The sequence below is a fragment of the Rhineura floridana genome, chromosome 3 (assembly GCF_030035675.1).
Source record: "Rhineura floridana isolate rRhiFlo1 chromosome 3, rRhiFlo1.hap2, whole genome shotgun sequence".
Lineage (NCBI taxonomy): Eukaryota > Metazoa > Chordata > Lepidosauria > Squamata > Rhineuridae > Rhineura > Rhineura floridana.
In genome coordinates, this window is record NC_084482.1 from 60,452,311 (window position 1) to 60,471,541 (window position 19,231).

General features: G+C 42.9%; 1 protein-coding gene across 5 annotated transcripts in view; it reads left to right on the forward strand.

The window, feature by feature from the left end:
* Positions 1-19,231, forward strand: part of TMEM94 (transmembrane protein 94) — a 104,190-nt gene that overhangs the window by 66,099 nt on the left and 18,860 nt on the right. For 4 of the 5 annotated variants that reach the window (XR_009761310.1, XM_061616150.1, XM_061616152.1 and 1 more), the window contains 8 exons: positions 1,724-1,897; positions 5,118-5,220; positions 6,768-6,985; positions 9,584-9,765; positions 12,260-12,398; positions 14,883-14,998; positions 17,173-17,272; positions 17,372-17,480. Coding sequence is in view for 4 of the 5 variants with exons in the window: in XM_061616150.1 (XP_061472134.1) it covers positions 1,724-1,897; positions 5,118-5,220; positions 6,768-6,985; positions 9,584-9,765; positions 12,260-12,398; positions 14,883-14,998; positions 17,173-17,272; positions 17,372-17,480 (1,141 nt within the window). In the remaining variant the exon portion in view is untranslated. The remainder of the gene's footprint in view (positions 1-1,723; positions 1,898-5,117; positions 5,221-6,767; positions 6,986-9,583; positions 9,766-12,259; positions 12,399-14,882; positions 14,999-17,172; positions 17,273-17,371; positions 17,481-19,231) is intronic. The other variant, XM_061616151.1, reaches the window with a different exon arrangement.

Sequence of the window (19,231 nt, forward strand, 5' to 3'; positions counted from 1 at the left end):
TTTTTAAAGATGTTTTTAGGTTGTTGTAAGATATTTTTGATGTTTTGTTCCTTGTTTGCCACCTGTGCTCCTTCTGGGAGGAAGGGCGGGATAAACTTTTAAATAATAATAATAATTTGTTGTGTCTAGTGTCCAGAAACCGGAATGCTAGCATGAGAGCTGCTACATGTATAAGACAGAAGCTGCCACTCTTCATTGTCTAAGAGGCAATGTCTCCTCTTGATTTCTTCTGAGTTTTGCGATTCAGCTTTCTCAAAACTAGCAGGAAAAGCTTGCTTGGCTTTTTGTTGGATTCTTGGACTCCCAAAGGACAAAGGGCAATAGTGTCCATGTGAGGGCCAAAGAGAGAGTGTGTGCAAACAGCACACTTCTGGCTTTGCTTGTCTCAAAACTAGGACTATGAACTGTACCATGTCATTCCTAGTCCCAGCCAGCTAATATTGATTTACAACAGTTAGGCACGAAAGGGCAGACAGGCAGCTTAGATCACTTCTGTAAGTCGTATGTAAATCTTTCTCCGTTGGGTCAATGTCCGTCCTGTAATGATGAGACCTCTGGCCACTTCTCTGGAGTCCTTTGCTTGTGGTTCTAATATTGACGGGGTTGGCAGGGAGCAGACAACTAGCAAAGGAAATTGATTGCTGCCTTTCCATGCCTACATAATCAGCACATTTTGTATACTGGCACTTGCAGTCTCTCTGCCTGCTCTGTTCCATTTGTCTTTTTTTGCATCCAAGAACTGATAGAAGCCAAGCAGGTGACATAATCTCCCTGCTAATGTTTTGAAAATTCAGAGGGGGAAAAAAAAGAGAGAAATCAAATGGAGAGATTCCTATGCAATTAAAAGAGATCCTTTCTGTCTCCTGGCTATTTTGTACATCCAGCGTCCCCCATGCAGTTGCTAGCAGGATTATGTGGGTCACTGCTAGACACATGGCCAGGAAGTGTCCTTTGTGTGAACTGGCTCCTCTGTGTCAGACCTGCATAGAGCTGCTGTGAGTTGTACAAGTGCAGCACCTCCAGAAGAGACTTACAATTCTCTTACGGTTACCATACATAGATATTTACCTGCCACTCAAATAAGCAATGCCTCTCAGCTGCCAGCCAATGATATTCCCTTATGCTCCTGGAGGTGATTTGCATATGGCTTTCTAGATATTGAATATCTGATAACATTTCAGCTGCAAGAAATGCAGGAGATCCAGAATTTAGCATAGCACCACCTATTCAATGGTGGGGTGGGGTTTATTTAACAGATTTAGCTTCTAGGTTGAAGCAGTTTATATCTAAGTGGTGTATAAGATCAAATGAGATAAAACACAAACTATTAAACTGTCAATAACAATAAATAATTTCTGCAATTATATAATTAAAATTCCATTAAATGGCTGGGTCACACTGCAGGAAAAGCTTTTTTAAGCAACATCTTCAGTAGGTGCCTAAATGTCATGACGCTAGGTGCATCTCTGATTTCAGCTGATGCCTCATTCCAGAAGGCTGGAGCTGCAACACCAAAAACCCAGTTTCTAGTACAAACTGAGCACACCTTGTGTGTTTGTCAGGCAGAGATATATGGGGCAAAGCTGTCCTTTACATAATAATAATAGCCAGAGGAGAATGGGGATGAATGTGGAGAGCAGCCCTATCTTCCTTGGTATTCCCTTTAATCTGTCAGTATCTCCCTCCCATATTACACTTTTTCTCTCCCCCCTCCCACCCCCAGGCTTTACACCCGGTGCCAAAGAGCTTTTCAAGCAGGAAAACTACTTGGCTCTCTACCGTCTGCCATCGGATGAGATGGTGAAGGAGACGATGCTTGGGAAACTCTCATTCATCACCAAAAGGAGACCACCTTTGAGTCACATGATCAGCCTTTTTGTTAAAGACACCACTACCAGTAAGGCTACTGGCTGGCAGGCTTTTGACTAGCACGTGATGAGAAGTGTGACTGTTAACATACAACCTCTGTGATCTCAATATGGATGGCAGCTTATCCAATTTATTCAGGCTCTTTATATGTATTCTGTGGGGAACTGCAATGGACTTGCGGCTGTAGTACTAAAATGTAAACAAGACCAGGAGGAAGAAATATTGCTATGCTATTATAGTGAAATCAACAATGACTGAAGTGAAGGTTCCTGAGGAGAGGAGCTATTTCTCAGTGTCTGGCTGATTTTAGTCTCAACTGAGGCCTTAGGTTGGAATTTGGGAGATTGTTCTAGTTCAGACATGGGGAACGACTGTGCCTTGTTCTGGTCCTTCCCACACCCGCAGGTTTGTTGGTTGCCCTATCAGCCAGCTCTCAGACCTCAGGATGCTGCTCCTAAACGCCAGATCGGTGCATAATAAGATCTCCCTCATTCATGATTTAATTGTGGATGAGGCAGCCAATCTGGCATGTATAACCAAGACCTGGGTGGGTGAGCAGGGAGGAGTCAGTCTCTCCCAGCGGGTACCTGGTTCAGCATCAGGGTAGACCAGAGGGTCGGGGAGGGGAGGTTGCTGTGGTCTATAGAAGTTCCATCTCCCTCTGCAAGCACCCTGTCCATGTGACTACTTGTCTGGAGTGTTTGCACCTTGTGTTGGGTCAGCGGGACAGACTGGGGATTCTGTTGGTATACTGCCCACCCTGCTGCCCAACAGATTCCCTAGCTGAGCTGACGGAGGTGGTCTTGGGTGTACTGTTGAGATCCCCCAGACTGTTGGTTCTGGGGGATGTCAACATCCATGCTGAGGCCACCTTATCCGGGGCGGCTCAGGATTTCATAGTCTCCATGACAACTATGGGACTGTCCCAATATGCCATTGGGCAGGGCATATCCTAGACTTGGTTTTTGCAACTGGACATGGAGATGGTGATCTGAATGGGGTGGGGCTTAACAACACTCCCTCTGTCATGGACAGATCACTGCTTGCTGAAGTTTAGACTTACAGCGGCTTTTCCCCTCTGAGGGGTGGTCTGACCCCAGAGACTAGTGGATCCGGATGGTTTCCGAAGACCTCTGGGCAGTTTTCAGGCTGACAGGGCTAGCGCTCCTGTCGAAACCCTGGTTGAACTGTGGAATATAGAAATGAACCAGGCAGTTGACATGATTACTCCTAAGCACCCTCTCCTGTGCAGAGCTCATACAGCTCCATGGTATACCCCAGAGCTGAGAGCGATGAAACAATATAGGAGATGTCCAACCTGTCCTGGATGGGGTTGCACTCCCCCTGAAGGAGCAGGTTCATAGCTTGGAGATTCTCCTAAACCATCTCTGCCACTTGAGGCTCAGGTAGCCTCGGTGGCACGGAGTGCCTTCTACCAACTTCGGTTGGTGGCCCAGCTACGCCCCTATTTGGACAGGGATAACCTGGCTTCAGTTGTCTATGCTCTGGTAACCTCCAAGTTAGATTACTGCAATGCACTCTACATGGGGCTACCTTTGAAGACAGTTCGGAAGCTGCAGCTTGTGCAAAATGCAGCAGCCAGATTGGTAACAGGGAGCAGACGGTTCGAACATATAAAACTGATTCTGGCCCACTTGCATTGGCTGCCTGTATGTTTCCGAGCTCGATTCAAGGTGCTGGTTTTAACCTATAAAGCTTTACACGGCTTGGGACCACAATACGTGATGGAACGCTTATCCCGGCACGAACCCACCCGTACACTATGATCCACATGCAAGGCCCTCCTCCGGGTGCCTACTCGGAGGGAAGCTGGGAGTCTGGCAACAAGGGAGAGGGCCTTCTTAGTGGTGGCCCCCAAATTATGAAATGATCTCCCTGATGAGGTGCTCCTGGTGTCAACACTGTTATCTTTTCGGCACCAGGTCAAGACTTTCCTCTTCTCCCAGGCATTTTAGCATGTGTTTTTAAATTGCTTTTTAAAAACGTGTTTTTTAAATTTGTATATTTGTTTTTAGTGTTTTTAATTGTTATAAACAGCCCAGAGAGCTTCGGCTATTGGGCGGTATATAAATGGAATAAATAATAAATGATAATAATAACAACAACAAGAACAACTTTTGGCCCTTCAGATGATGCCGAACTACAACTCCCATAATCCCTGGCCATTGGCCATGCTTGTAGGAGCTGATTGGATTTGTATTTCAGCAACACCTGGAGGGCCAAAGGTTCCCCACACCTGTTCTAGTTGCTGCCTAGAACCAATACTTTGGGAATGTATCACATTAGCTTGTTCTCTGTATTTCCTCCTGCTTTTTAGTTAAAAGGCCTAAATCTGTGTTCCATGCCTGCCTTGGAAGTTTCCAGGCTGTGTGAAGGACTGTCCAGATGAAGGAGTAAATTTTTTGTGACCATTTATTTTCGACATGTAAAGCCTTAAAGGGGCTTTCAGCAGCTGGTAACATATGTAAAAACCAAGTTAATCTTTGTCACATTCCAGCATAACCAAGAGGATGGTGGGCTTATATAGACAGGCAAAGGGAGCTGGTTCTCCAGGATAACTGCTGGCCCTAGAAAGCTGCTGCTATCCACCCGCCTTCAAAAGCATGGGAAGATCTATCTGAAGGCAGTTACCATGTTAGAGAGAGAGGAGAAGAAGAGAGATTGGTTTGAGCCTTCCTTCTTAGGGTCCTCACCTTAACATTGTCTGACCGTTGCCATTGAGACACAGTGTTCAGAAGAGATACCCCTGCTGGGAAGGAGCAAGGAGGAGCCACTGTTGGGATATGGGTTTTGTGTACCTGACATGGAATGGGGGAGAGGTTTTGTCTTGATCTGAAAGGTGCCCTGAAGAATACAGATGAATTGCACTTCCAGCAGTATATTTCTTCTTTCCTCCCTCCCCATCCTGCTCACTTGTCATTTTGCTAGTTGCTGTATAATAGCCATAATCAGAATAATATGACAAAGATATAATAATCTGTGGGGGGAAATGGGGTTTGGCCCATCTCCCAGCTCCTGGTGGTTGATCTTCTGTTGTGGTAGATTTTTGTCATTGACAGAAGGACTGTTTTTAGCACCTTCCTCAAATGTGTTTTTCACCATTTGCCATATTATTAAATGTACCAAGGAGCCTGTGGGCTATGGGAGTGTTAGAAATCTGTAAAATAAATGAGCTTGTTAGCAAACAATTTTCAGTGTTGAGATATAGGTCCAATTTTCTCTCCTAGGCACCGAGCAGATGCTTTCCCATGGGACTGCTGACATCATCCTTGAGGCATGCACGGACTTCTGGGATGGCGCTGATATTTATCCACTCTCTGGGTCTGACAGGTAGGCAGCCTTACCTTTATGTCTGTGCGAGCCACTGGCTTCAAAACACAAGAACTGCTGGAGAGATTTCTGCCTGGATTGTGTGCTTGAGGCAACATTTGTTTTGTCTGAAGATTGCTCATGGCTGTGTGCAGGTCCAGAGTCATGCAGCCCCGCTTGCGGAGATCTTCCTGCAAAGGAAGGTTTAGACTGCTTACAGATCCCACCTTCTCCAAAACATGGAGACGGCATTGTAGAGCTTTCTCCGAAATGCGCTTGCACTTTTTGTGTCAAACCGGTTTTTCAGATTTTTGTAATATTCTGTAAAGCCCAAACAAGCTCCCAAGAGCATGAGCGCTGCTGCAATAGCGGTGTGTGTTTAGAAGACCTATGATAGTTATCCCCAATTAAATGGCCATAGCAAATACCTCACCACAAATATTGTTTGCAATTGGTTTTAAAATGCTATATGAACACACACACGTACGCAATATGTAATTCTTTCTCACACACACCCGTATATCAAACATATGTTGCACACTTATCCATATAGAATGTACAGCAGTGCAGGAGTGTATGTATCTATGTGTGTACATTCATATAGTATACACCCACCCACACACGCATACGTACACACATAATGTTCATTAGTGGAGATGTTCTCTGTATGAGCACTCTTGTAGCCCTTTTTAAAAGGGAAAAATTCAACAGTGTCTGGATCTCTTTCCGGCTCACTAAAGTGAATGCCTCCTGAATTTGCGTAGCAGCGGAGTGGGGTTTGTTTTCTTCTGTATTTCAAGGAAGGAAACACCCATTTTCCCCCCTGCAGCAGGAGTACTCCCCTTCCTCTCCCCCGCCCAGCAAGATTCTCCTCTCATTCATTAGTTTGATAGACACCCAGCTTCTGACCTTGAACTGGGGCTTACACCATAGCAGTATGGTGGAAGATGCTGCCGGTACTTACAGGAATAGATTTTAGTTGATACAGCCTTCAAGTTCTTGTTCATTTAGTGCAGGGATGGGGAACCTGCCACCCTTCAGCTGTTGTTGGACTTCCATCTCCCATCTTCCTTAGCCAGCATGGCCCAGCGGTCAGGAATGGCCCAGTGGTCAGCATCAGAAGGGTCACAGAGAGGTTCCCTATCTCTTATTTAGGGGTGTTGCCAAAAAGTGGTGTCTGAGGTTTAGTTTTATGGATAAATGCTTCCCCTGACTGTTCCAATACATCCGTTTCTCTTCAGATTACATGAGAGCATAGATCTCGCTCTCTGTTTCATATTGCATGGAGTCATTGCTGAGAAATTTTAAATTACACGTGAACATTTTAAAGGGTTGGAAGGGATTTGTTCACAAGATCTGTGAACCATTAATATAAAAGGAAAAAATGCCTTGAAATATCTGATCAGGAATGAACAGAAGTCTCTCTCGCTCACATGGTTCGGCTCATGAAAACGTGACTTGCGCAGTAGTTTTTCTAGGCAGATGTATTCAGATGTTGAGACTATTTTGTGCATAACATACCTCTGATGGCCTTTGTCATGATCTCTTCCTTTTTTCTTTGCTCTCAGGAAGAAAGTGTTGGATTTCTACCAGCGTGCCTGTCTTTCGGGTTATTGCTCCGCTTTTTCTTACAAGCCCATGCACTGTGCCTTGTCCTCCCAACTCAATGGCAAGTGCATTGAACTAGTGCAGGTCCCTGGACAGAATGCCATCTTCACATCCTGCGATCTCCCTGGGACTACACCCATCAAGCAGAGCAGCCGAAGGAACAGCTGGAGCTCTGATGGTACGTGACGTGCCTTCACTACAGGGCTCTGCTGCAGATCTTCCATACATGCATCTAATGCAGTGCTCTGCCAGTTTTGTTTTGTTTTTACTGCTGTTTGTTTTGTCTTGTAGCAAGCCCCTCATTATTCAGGCTTCCAGGAACTTGACACACAAAAAGAGGACAACATCTTAAAAGAGAAGTTTGAGAGCTCTATCAACTCTGTGCAAGAAGAGTTCCACTTGCGCAATGGGAGTTCCTCTTCCTCTCCTCTTTCTGCATACCCCCAAAACCTGCTCCAGAGGGTCCCCCAACCCTCTAGATAATATTTGAGGGTGCATAGGGGTCTACAGGGAGAGGAAAGGAGGGGGAAGTTCCATTGTGCAAGTGGAAGTTTGCTGTGCGAGCCGAACAGCAACATTGGATATAATCCAATGGATTGAAAAACACACTTGTCAGGTGTAGAAGCTTTGCCTCAAACAATGAAAATGTGTTGTTATTTATTAGATTTAGTTGCTTGTTACCCAAAGGTCTTGAAGCGGCTTACAACATTGTTAAAAACAAAAGTAAATATATTGTACCGTCAAAACAAAATAATAAAATAAGCAATACACCCATACAGCCACAAAAAGCTTTGGCAGCATACTAATACAAATATCTCAGTCTATCAGATGTCTGGGGAAAAGGATAAATCCAAAAGATAGCGCTGAAAAGATGTCAGTGAAGGCGCCAGGTGGACCTCACTGGGGAGTGCATTCCACAGATGGGGAGCCACAAAATGATGCAATGTGGAAAGCAGGCTAATGAGATCCTTGCACAGTCACAGTTCTTGCATATGAGGATAACCATGAAAACAAAATGTTATCTTGTAAATGGAGAACGTTCGTTAGATCATTTCCTTTACGACATAAAACATTGGGGTAAACTTACTACTGTGTTGACTGATGATTAACCCTTTTTTGGAAATTGTCTTATGCAGATTATCTGTTACAAGATAAATTTTTCTTTGTTTTCATGGTTATCCTCATATGGAAGGCACTGTGACTGACTGCATAAGGATACCATTAGCCTGATTTCCACATTGAATCAGGAATTCTGTATTCTTTTTCAACATCTCAACCTTGTTTTCATCTGACCCGTCAGTTGTGGAAGAATCCGGCTTGTCTAAATTTTTGACACATTATATTTGGATAGACTCCCTTGTCCTCAGAAACTGGGTTCATGTGATCCAGCTTCTTTAGATCATCTTCTTCAGATCACCTTCTTGCTGCTTATTAGTTTCTGCCCAACGTCCTTGGGCAGATCAGGAAATACTAATTTAGACAACCCAGTTGTCAGCGGGCAGACACAGTACCCTGTCTTCCAACCTCGACTTGCTTATTCTACGTTAATGTTGGTGCTTCTCGAGAAAAGGTTAAGAGTAGTAGGCTTTGGAGGACCAATTTCGAGCTTTTGCCAAGCGACACAGAAATGAAGATTAAGAATATTCCGACATTCCTGTATGTGTGTGCGCTCACACATTCTGTTGCTAACTTTGCTAATGCTGTGCTACGAGTAATAGGACTCTCCTATCCTTCAACTTGCTTCTTGCTTTCCTTCATGTAAACCCTTGCGAGGACAATGATACTTTGTCTGTGTGTAGGGTGGTATATCTGCTAAAACACCTGATCTACACATAAATTAAAATGTTAGATGAAATGTGAATCTGTTCTTAGTCACCCTATGTTTAAGTTCACCATCTGAAATGGAGGCCCTGCTGCTCTGTTTCATGGAGCTACAGAGCATCTAACGGAAGGAAAGATTACAACAAGGTTCCAAAGTTGCTCTAGCCAGCTCTAAAATGCAGTAGAACAAAGGAGGAGAATTCTGAGCAGGTAGAATGGATTGTGCGACTTCAGACCTCCAGTGGGATGGATCACATTTTTGAATGCTCCTGATAATTAGCAAACTACAACAATGGAGAGAGGGATGGGCTAGAACAGCGGTGGTGAGCCTTTGGCCCTCCAGATGTTGCTGGGCTACAGCTGCCATAATCAGGCCCTGCTGGCTGGGGCTGATAGGAGTTGGAGTCCAGCAATGCCTGGAGGGCCACAGGTTCCCCATCCCAGAGCTAGAAGTTTTCTCCCAGATGTGATAGCTTGTGTGTGTGTGTGTGGTGGGTTTAAAAGTGGTATCCCTCACCTGCAGTCTGAAGTGCTGCTGTTTGCTCTACCACCCAGAAGGTTGTATTGGAGATGACTTTCGTTATTCAAGTGGGGAGAATTCTATCACCTCGTTCTGCAGCCTGTATAGATCAGGCCTTAATGTATTAAAATGATCCTTAGTGTTTTTCAACATGGATACATTAAGTAGAACTCACCATTTCGATCACTTTTTTTCTTATAATTGATGTGCATCTTTTTGTTTTTGTTTTCTCTCCCCCTCCCCTCCGTCTCTCTTATGCTGTGTTCTTTGGGGTTTTATTGCTATCTCTTCCTCTTTTATGGGTGTGTCGCTATCTGTTCTCTTGTCTCTCTCTTCCTGTGACTGTTCCTTCCCCCTGCACTCCTCTGGGTATCTATATATCTCTGGCGTATCTGCCTGCTTCCACACACATGCCTGTTTTTCATATGCCCAAAGAAGGGATTGGGGAAGTGATGGAGAAGGAGGACTGTATCCAGGCTCTGAGTGGCCAGATCTTCATGGGAATGGTCTCGTCCCAGTATCAGGCCCGGTCAGATGTTGTTCGCCTCATTGAGGGACTAGTTAATGCCTGCATTCGTTTTGTCTACTTCTCCCTCGAAGATGAGCTCAAGAGCAAGGTAGGTTTTCTTTTTGCTTTACTATTCCATTTCATAATGTTGTTCCTGCAGTGGCCACATCAAAAGCACAGCCATCCCATTCATCCTATGGCTGGTTCTGACATAATGAAGGTTGCAAGAGTATTCCTGGTTTTGATATGTGTATTGTATTTTAAAATGTATACCTATGGATCATCCCAGTAGTTATTCACTCTTCATGTGAGGCTGTGACTTAGTGATCTCTCTCTCTCTCTCTCTCTCTCTTATATACCACAGATAATCATTTCAGTGTAAGAATGGTCTGCACTTCATGCTTGTGGTCCTGCTCAGCATTTGAAATAGCAGAAGTGGTGTAGTTGCTCCCAATGCCTGCTGGTTAATCCTGGGGATGTCTCTCGGGAAGGGCTGTTAACATATGCACCTTTGGATTTATTTTAATAGAAGTTATCCCCAACCTATATATTAAGAAGCTAACAAGAAAAGCTCAGTCTACTCATGTAACAGCTTTTTTTCCTGGGGATTAAACTGTAATGCATTCCATTCAAAGATGTGGAAAGTGTGCAGAAATCTATGTAGTTGTGAATGATGGTGGGGTGTTTCCAGTGATTAGGAAGCAACACTGGAAACATGTAGGCAACATCTGTGAAAATTTTGTGAACCAGAAATTTTATTCTTTGGCTAAGATTGATTTTTTGTTGTTGTTATGTGCCTTCAAGTCGATTACGACTTATGGCGACCCTATGAATCAGTGACCTCCAAGAGCATCTGTCATGAACCACCCTGTTCAGTTCTTGTAAGTTCAGGTCTGTGGCTTCCTTTATGGAATCAATCCATCTCTTGTTTGGCCTTCCTCTTTTTCTACTCCCTTCTGTTTTTCCCAGCATTCTTGTCTTTTCTAGTGAATCCTGTCTTCTCATGATGTGTCCAAAGTATGATAACCTCAGTTTCATCATTTTAGCTTCTAGTGACAGTTCTGGTTTAATTTGTTCTAACACCCAATTATTTGTCTTTTTCACAGTCCATGGTATTCGCAAAGCTCTCCTCCAACACCACATTTCAAAGAAGTTGATTTTTCTCTTATACGTTATTTTCACTGTCCAACTTTCACATCCATACATAGAGATTGGGAATACCATGGTCTGAATGATCCTGACTTTGACTGACTCCATTCCTGTCCTTTTATGTTTTATGTTCATATTCAGCTTGTGATCAACAACAATCCCAAGATCCGTCTCGCATGTAGTATTGCTGAGCCAAGTATCCCTCATCTTATAACTGTGCATTTGGTTTCTTTTTCCTAAGTGTAGAACTTTACACTTATCCCTGTTAATTATCATTCTGTTGTTTTCAGCCCAATGCTTCAGCCTATCAAGATCTCTTTGAGTTTTGTTTCTGTCTTCCAGGGTATTAGCTGTCCCTCCCAACATTGTATCATCTGTAAATTTGATAAGCATGCTCTGTACCTCCTTATCCAAGTTGTTAATAAAAGTGTTGAAGAGCACTGGGCCCAAGACCAAGCCCTGTGGTACCCCACTCATTACTTCCTCCCAGTTTGAGATGAAACCATTGATAAGCACTCTTTGAGTATGATCCTGTAGCCACCTGTGGATCCACCTGATAGTTGTTCCATCCAGCCCACATTCAGCTAGTTTGCTAATCAGAATATCATGGGGCACTTGGTCCAAAGCTTTGCTGAAGTCAGGATATATTATGTCCACAGCATTCCCACAGTCTACAAGGGAGGTTACCCAATTAAAGAAAAGAGAGAGATAAAATTAGTCTAGCAGGATTTGTTCTTGTGCATGTCCCAAAGCTTCCTGCTGAAATCCTGTAACTTTTCAAATGGTAGTGGTGGTGGTTAGTCCCGCTTTTGATTTTATTTTATTTATATATTTATAAACATGTGTACGCCACTATTTCATTTCAAAAAACATCAAAGCGGTTTACAACAGATAAAAATGTATAATAAAAATAATTAAAAATACAGTAAAAACAAGGTCAAAATATTGCGTAAAAGAGCCCTTCCAGATGGCAATAATGCACAAACATTGGGGAAACTTCGCAGAACTACAAATGAAGCAGAATGATGTGTGGACGGTCCAGTACAAATCCACCACTGATGCAGTATTACTGCATCAATGACATGTTACAGAATACACTTGCAAAAAAAAAAGAGTCTGCAAAGACCCTCTGACCAGTCCTTATTCAGTATTTGTTCTGATTCATCCTGCATTCTCCCTGATTTGCTTGCAGGGTGTTTATACATCTTTCCACTAGTAATTTGTACATCCCGCACTTTGGAATGCGTTTCCCTGTCTCTTTCTAAACGGCAAAGAGCCAGTTGTTGGGGTTTTTTAAGTGGATTTGTTGCACTAGGGTGACAGAGCCCTTTAATCCACTTTAATTGCGCAAGCCTAAGGTTCCGGTATGCACCTGTATTCCACCTTCAGAATAGTAACAGTCGAGAGGCACCCGTAGTCATCTCTCCAAACTCTTCTACTGTCCATCTCTGCAGGTGTTTGCTGAGAAGATGGGCCTTGAGACTGGCTGGAACTGCCACATATCCTTAACGCCCAATGGAGATGTGCCTGGTTCTGAAGTCCCTCCTTCGAGCCCCAGTCATGCAGGCTCCTTGCGTGATGATCTGCATCAGGGTGAGAGAATAGCTCTGGGGGAATGGTGGCTGCCGTGAAGGTGTCTGATTGAAGCAAATCCACTTTGATGATTGAACCAAATCCATTTGGTGTATAGTAAGCAAGACAAACTTTAGGATGGCTGTTCTGTAGGCAGTCCCACTTTGCCTCTATTAACTTCTAAACCCAGCTGTATTCAAGCCAGGCATGCAATCAAGATGGTTGCTGTTCAGAGAGGGACACCATAATGTGCTACTAATACTTTCTTTTCTTTCAGCATTGATTTGAGTATAGATCACTGGGTATTTCAGAGTCAGATTGCCAGTTTGCCTAAACTGTATTTTTATTTAAAATGGGAACTGTGTGTTGTGATCACAGATGAGTCTCAAATGCAGACTAGATTTTCTGTGGTAGGTGTTCTTAGTTTGAAATATTTGAGATATTTCTCAGTAATAAAACCTTGCTGAAGACTAGCTACTTGGCTCAGTGTAAGTTGACTCGGTCCAGTGCCTCAGGCCAGCAAGAACAAAAACAAAGAGCATTATTATTATTATCATTATCAATATCAAATTTATATACCACTTGCCAAGATGGCATCTAAGCAGTTTGCAAAACTTTTAAAAACTAATTGCACAACTTTGTTAAAATACAAATACACCGTAATTAACATGCACAATATGAAATATTGTCCCACTGAAATATTAAAATATAATGTTTTACTTGCTTGTGCAGTTGAGCAAAGTGGCCCTCAAAGGAGCTTTTCATCTCTATATTTGCATTACATTTGTGTGCCTAACTGGTCTGCTGTGTGTAGGATTGCCAAGTGGAGGAGGGCAGGGGCCCTGTGCCTTGTAGCTATGTGATATAGACAGGCATTCAACAGGCAAAATTCTTCCCAACCTGGAAGTGCAGTAATGGGGAAGGCTTTGCCTATTGAATTCTGTATAGCTCTTAAAGGCACAGGAGCACTTCTTGGAAGCAAGAAGGCAAGCCCAGTTATATGTAGGAGCCACACATCTTCTGTCCAACTTCCTCCTGCAGATACCATCTTATCAGGAGGTTCGTTCTGCACCATATAGGAAACGGACCTTTAGTGTGGCGGCACCTACCCTGTGGAATTCCCTCCCCTTGAATATTAGGCAGGCGCCATCTCTGCTATCTTTTCGGCGCCTTTTGAAGACTTTGCTCTTTCAACAAGCCTTTTAGGTTGAGACCTATCCCAGTCTGCGTCTGAGTGCGAATTGCTTTTAATATGTTTTCTTTAATAATATGTTTTTAACCCCTTTTTTTTAAAAAAAATGTTTTTAAAGCTTTTTTTAAAAAAATGTTTTTAACGTTGTTTTAATGTATTTTAAGGTCTTTTTATGATGTTTTAAAGTGTTTTTAGTGTTTCTGTTTGCCGCCCTGGTCTCCTGCTGGGAGGAAGGGTGGGATATAAATCAAATAAATAAATACATAAATACATAAATAAACTTGCCATCCTAGTTTGTTTTGCTACAGCCCATCACATTTGCTTTGTTTTTTATCATCTCTGGGATATGGTTGTCCTGATTTTCAACCTTTCCACGTAATACATTCTTTTTGTGGTCGTTTCTGGGGCAGGAGGAAGGAGGCAGAAGAGATGCTGCTTTTAAAATTCAGATAAATTCTGAGCTGTTGCTTCTGATTCTGGGTAGATGAGTCATCTTAAAAACACCTTTTATTTTAGGAGAAAATTGTGTGGGATCTGATCATGCAGAAAAGCTTGCTTTTCCAGGCTGTTGCAATGCCACGTGAGAGGGCTGTCTTGTGGAGGGTGCCTCGTGTTGGCGGTTTGAGGCTTGGAATGGTGTGAACAACCAAACAAAGAGGAAGATCTCCAATATAAGAGCAAAAAAGATGAAAATACAGGAACCAATAGGCAAGAACAAAGTGCTGTTAATATGAACTTGTCTAGATAATTCAGGCAAAAAAGAATCAAAACATGAAGGAATAATAAATCAGTGATAAGCTGCTACATAAACATAAATATTCTAGTTGTTCAGTTATCCAGTCATTAATTAGCTGCCTAATAAACATAAAGTGCTCCAAATGTTCCAGTTGTTAACAAGATCTCCTGGATTGCATTTTGTTTCGTACTTCCCAGACAGAAAGGGACACTATGCAGGGATGGCAATTTTCTTAAACCCCTTATTACCTCACATTCTTGTCAGATGCATTTCTTTCATTGAGAATATGTCCTAAGACTAAATCCTGAAAATATATGGTAATGACCCCAAAACTAAATTTGTTTATGGAAAAAAATCAATAATACAATGAATCTACCTGTTGCAAATCTGCATCTGCAGATCCGCCATCTGAGGAAGTACAAAACTTGATGCAATCCAGGAGATCTCGTTAACAACTGAAACATTTGGAGTGCTTTATGTTCATAAGGCAGCCAACTAATGGTTGGATAACTAAACAACTTGTTTCCTCTTGGAATGGTGTGACTCTTAATGGTGCTGATCTTCTCTGTCCTTACAGTCTCTCGAGAAGATGCAGAGGGGCTCCTCTTGATGGAGGAAGAAGGACACTCTGACCTTATTAGCTTTCAGCCAACAGACAGTGACATCCCCAGCTTCCTGGAAGATTGCAATAGGGTGAGAATGACGTGAGGACATCCTAGTTGGGGACCCAAGCAGTCGACTGCATCTCCCAGTAATGAACCTTATGGCTGCTGTTGCTTCCATAACCGCTTGATTTTTTTGGCCGCTTGGTATCCAGGATGGGGAGAAGGCTCTTCTGGCAGTGTGTAGACATTCTGCAATCTTAAACCTGAGAGGATCTTCAAAGGCCATTTACTTTTCAATCCTATGCATATCTACTCAGAAGTAAATACCATTTAGGTGACTTACTCCCAGATAAGTGTGTATAGGATTGCAGGTCTAACTATTTCACCTCCAACTAACTAAATCACCCCCAATGGATCAAGCATATATAATGGGAGAATACAGTTTATGATGGCATTTTTTATGTTTAAAGGATGCAGAGGTGGCTCATGTGGTGTGGCAGAGCTGCTTCCCTAAGACGCAACATAAGAACATCAGATTAACCTGCTGGATCAGGCCAATGGCCCATCTAGTCCAACATCTTGTTCTCACAGTGGCCAACCAGATGCCCATGGGAAGCCCATAAGCAGGACCTGGGTGCAAGAGCACTCTCCCTTCTTGCTGGCATCCTTACAGCTTACCTGGACAGGACTGGGGTGGGGCAGAGCAGTGGCAAGGTTGGAGTTGCATGGATGCACTGGCGGAAAGGCTGTTGGTGCATCTGCACAGCCTTGCTAACACCCTACCCCCTCTCCAGGTAAACTACAGGATGGCTGTGCCTCACCAAACTGACTGCCGCTAATGAAAGAATCCACGGATTTTAGAGGAGCTTAGAGGACACGCAGTGAACTGAGTAGGGTATATGAAACTTGTGCAAGCAAGCCACCTGGTCACACACTATAGGGGATGTTTCAAATTTTGACATTCTCTGATATGCCAGTTATGGTCATTACTTCCAGGGGGTTTTTTTGGTGGAGGGCACATTTTTACATGTTTTTCTTTAACAGATCACACATGCACAAAAATAAAAGCCTGGGGGAAAATAACACAAAATAGAAAAAAAATGTTCACTTTCGAAGGAATTTGTTCTAAATTGCTACATATTCCTTACTTACGAAAAAACAAAAGATAATGTAACGTAATCTTTGTGGGGGAAATGTTAATGATTAGTACTTAAAATGGTGCTTCAGAAGAAGGGTGATGAAAAGAGCAGTACCATGAGCTCATTTAGACCAGAAGAATAGGGGTGGGATAGGGCAAGTCTTGGGCAAAGGAGTAACATTGTCATCCACGGAGGCCTGGATGCTACTTTGAAGTATCCAGTTTTTCCCTTTCAAGCTGACCCCCTTTATGCATCTTAGGAATGCTTATGGAAAGGGCTATTTTTTATTATTATTGAAATTGTTATGTGATATACAGTAGACAGTATACAACCTCAGTGTTTTTACTTAAATAAGGAAACAATAATGCAGTTCTAATAATCAAACATAAAAAGTCAACGGTTATTTTTTTATCCTTCATCCTGGTGTGACTGAGTTCTATAAAGTTCCTAGCAAAAAAGAGAGAGGTAAATTTAATGCCCTTGAATCCTCAATGGGATTTGAACCTGTTACTCACCTAATTTGAACATTTCTCTTTTCCTGGTGGTGTGCCATCCTACACTACAGGTCCCCTCTAAGTGTTACTGTTGAGTGACCCACAGTAACCTTTTTCAGTAATCATAAATGTCTTTACTCAGAAACAACTCCCACTGCCTTCATATTTCAGAGTAAAGTAGGTTTGAGAATCCAGACGTCAGTTGCTTGCTTTTTAAGGATTAGTTTTTTAAATGGATGGCCAGACTTTGTAGTTTATATGAAGGAAAACCATTTTGTTTCTGATTTATAAAAAGGATTGTGCCCTTAATCTGGTTTTGCTTTCCAGTGCAGTTCCTAGATTACTGGATGTTTAGAGTTCATTATATTGCTGGCTATGTAACATCTGGGAAAGGCACACTAGCTTGTTTGGAAAGATTAAGAACAGGTCAGTGGCTGATTGCAACAAAATGCTTTCTGGCAAGGGTCAGTTTGCACTTTCTTGTAACGTAGCCCAATTCCTCTAGCATTGGGCAGGGCCTTTTCTCTCCATCTGCAGGGAATCTGATCCTAGGATCATGTCCTTGCTGTCAGCTTGCCCTCATCTACAGTCTCGTGGACTTGTTTAATTGCATTCCTGTTTCATTTCAGGCCAAACTTCCACGGGGAATCCACCAGGTGAGGCCCCACCTGCAGAACATTGATAACGTGCCTTTGCTTGTTCCTCTGTTTACAGATTGCACCCCAGAAAGTAAGTGGGGGTCAGGCTACTGCATTCTTTGTTGCTGAGATTAGAAGATCCAGCTTAAGTGTCTCAGTGTGCTAAGTCCTTTCTCCTGTTCCCTTTTAGCCATGTGTGAGATGATCAAAATCATGCAGGAATATGGGGAGGTCACTTGCTGCCTGGGCAGCTCTGCCAACTTGCGCAACAACTGCCTTTTCCTTCAGAGTGACATCAGGTAAGATGTGCTGGGACCCATGCTGTGGCTTTGAAGAACTCAGGATGTCTTCACATACATCATTTTTTATTCCTGATTCTATTTCTGTGATGGCTTCTGTATTGACTTTGTTGTTGCATCCATATACAAAGTTCCAAAGAGACTTTAAAAACACTCCTGTTTTCCTTTGTTTTTCCCTGGGATATGCACTCATGCTGTAGAAAACTACCACTCTTTATCTAATATCCCCTTGCAATAGTTTTATTAGAAAGAGGGGCATCGATATGGAGGAAACATCTCAGGGCTTTGGATAAGGTCACCAAGATCAAATCCCACATTGAGACAGGTTAAAAAACTAGTTGTATATAGAGCATCCTTTTCTAAATGCAACCTTTGTCACACTACTTACTAATTATTGGGAAAAGATGTTTTGTATGCAACTACTTTGCACAACACCTTGCTCAGTGTTGGACTTGCTCTTGGTGGTCATGTCCAAATCCTTGATTTGGCATATGAGACCCTTCTGCTGTACTGGTAAGCCCTGTCTCCTACAGCACAGCGAGGGATCCTGTGACCCTTCAGATGTTGCTGGATTACAGCTCCCATCATCCCTGACTGTTGGCTATGCTGGCTGGAATGGATGGGAGTTGGGAGTCTAGCTGCATCTGGAGGGCTTCAGGTTCCCTACCCCGTCCTAAAAGATATACTTCTTTTTTTAACATGTTTTTATTAACATTTTATATAACTTGCAGAAATACAAGCAACAAACAAGAAACATGGAAAGAGACAAATCTAGTCATACAAGAACTAGAAAAGAAATTGGCAAACAAAATATTAATAATTGTCCCAAAGTGGTCCTCCATAAATGGCCATATGTACTGGGAGGATGGCTCCGTAGATCATGGTCACTAATAAGTTGAATGAAGGGAAACCATACAAGTTCAAATGTGTCTTTCTTGGTTCAACCTTGTGCTTTTCTGATCTGCGCAGTTAGCTTCTCGGCCAGTGCTACTGTCCATACTCAACCATACCATGAATCTAAGGAGAGTCCATCCAATGTATGCCATTTATGGGTGATTTCAAGACATGCTGCCAGCAATAGTAATAAAATTAATTCTTTACACACCACATCTTGATTAGAATCTTCAAACACATTTAACAATGCTAGCTCCGGCAACATAGTAATGGAATGCCCCATAATTAGAACGATTTCAACAAATACAGCCACTCAAATATTTTGTATTAAAGGGCAAAACCACCACATATGTAAATAAGTTCCAAGATGACCACATAACCTCCAGCAATCTGGACTTGTATAGCTTGTAATCCTGGATAATTTGACCAGGGACATGTACCATCTGTGGATGACCTTAAGAGAGTTTTCCCTTGTTTGGGCTGATAGAGAGTGAAAGGGTCTTTTTAACCACAGAGCTGCCCATTTCTTATCTGCAGTGGTCAAGCCCAATTCATGGTCCCACATTATTTTGACCCCCAACGTTGATCGCATGGAAGATGTTAACAATAGCCTGACCACTGTTGTCCATGTACTAGTAACCTCCAGGCTGGATTACTGTAATGTGTTCTATGTGGGGCTACCCTTGAGGTTGGTCCAGAAGCTGCAGCTGGTGCAAAATGCGGAGGCTCAACTGCTCACTGGGGCAGGGTATTGCCAACATGTCCTCCTGCTGCTGAAAGAATTGCATTGGCTGCCCATTAGCTACCGGGCCAAGTTCAAGGTTCTGGTTTTGTTGTACACAGCCCTATACAGCTTG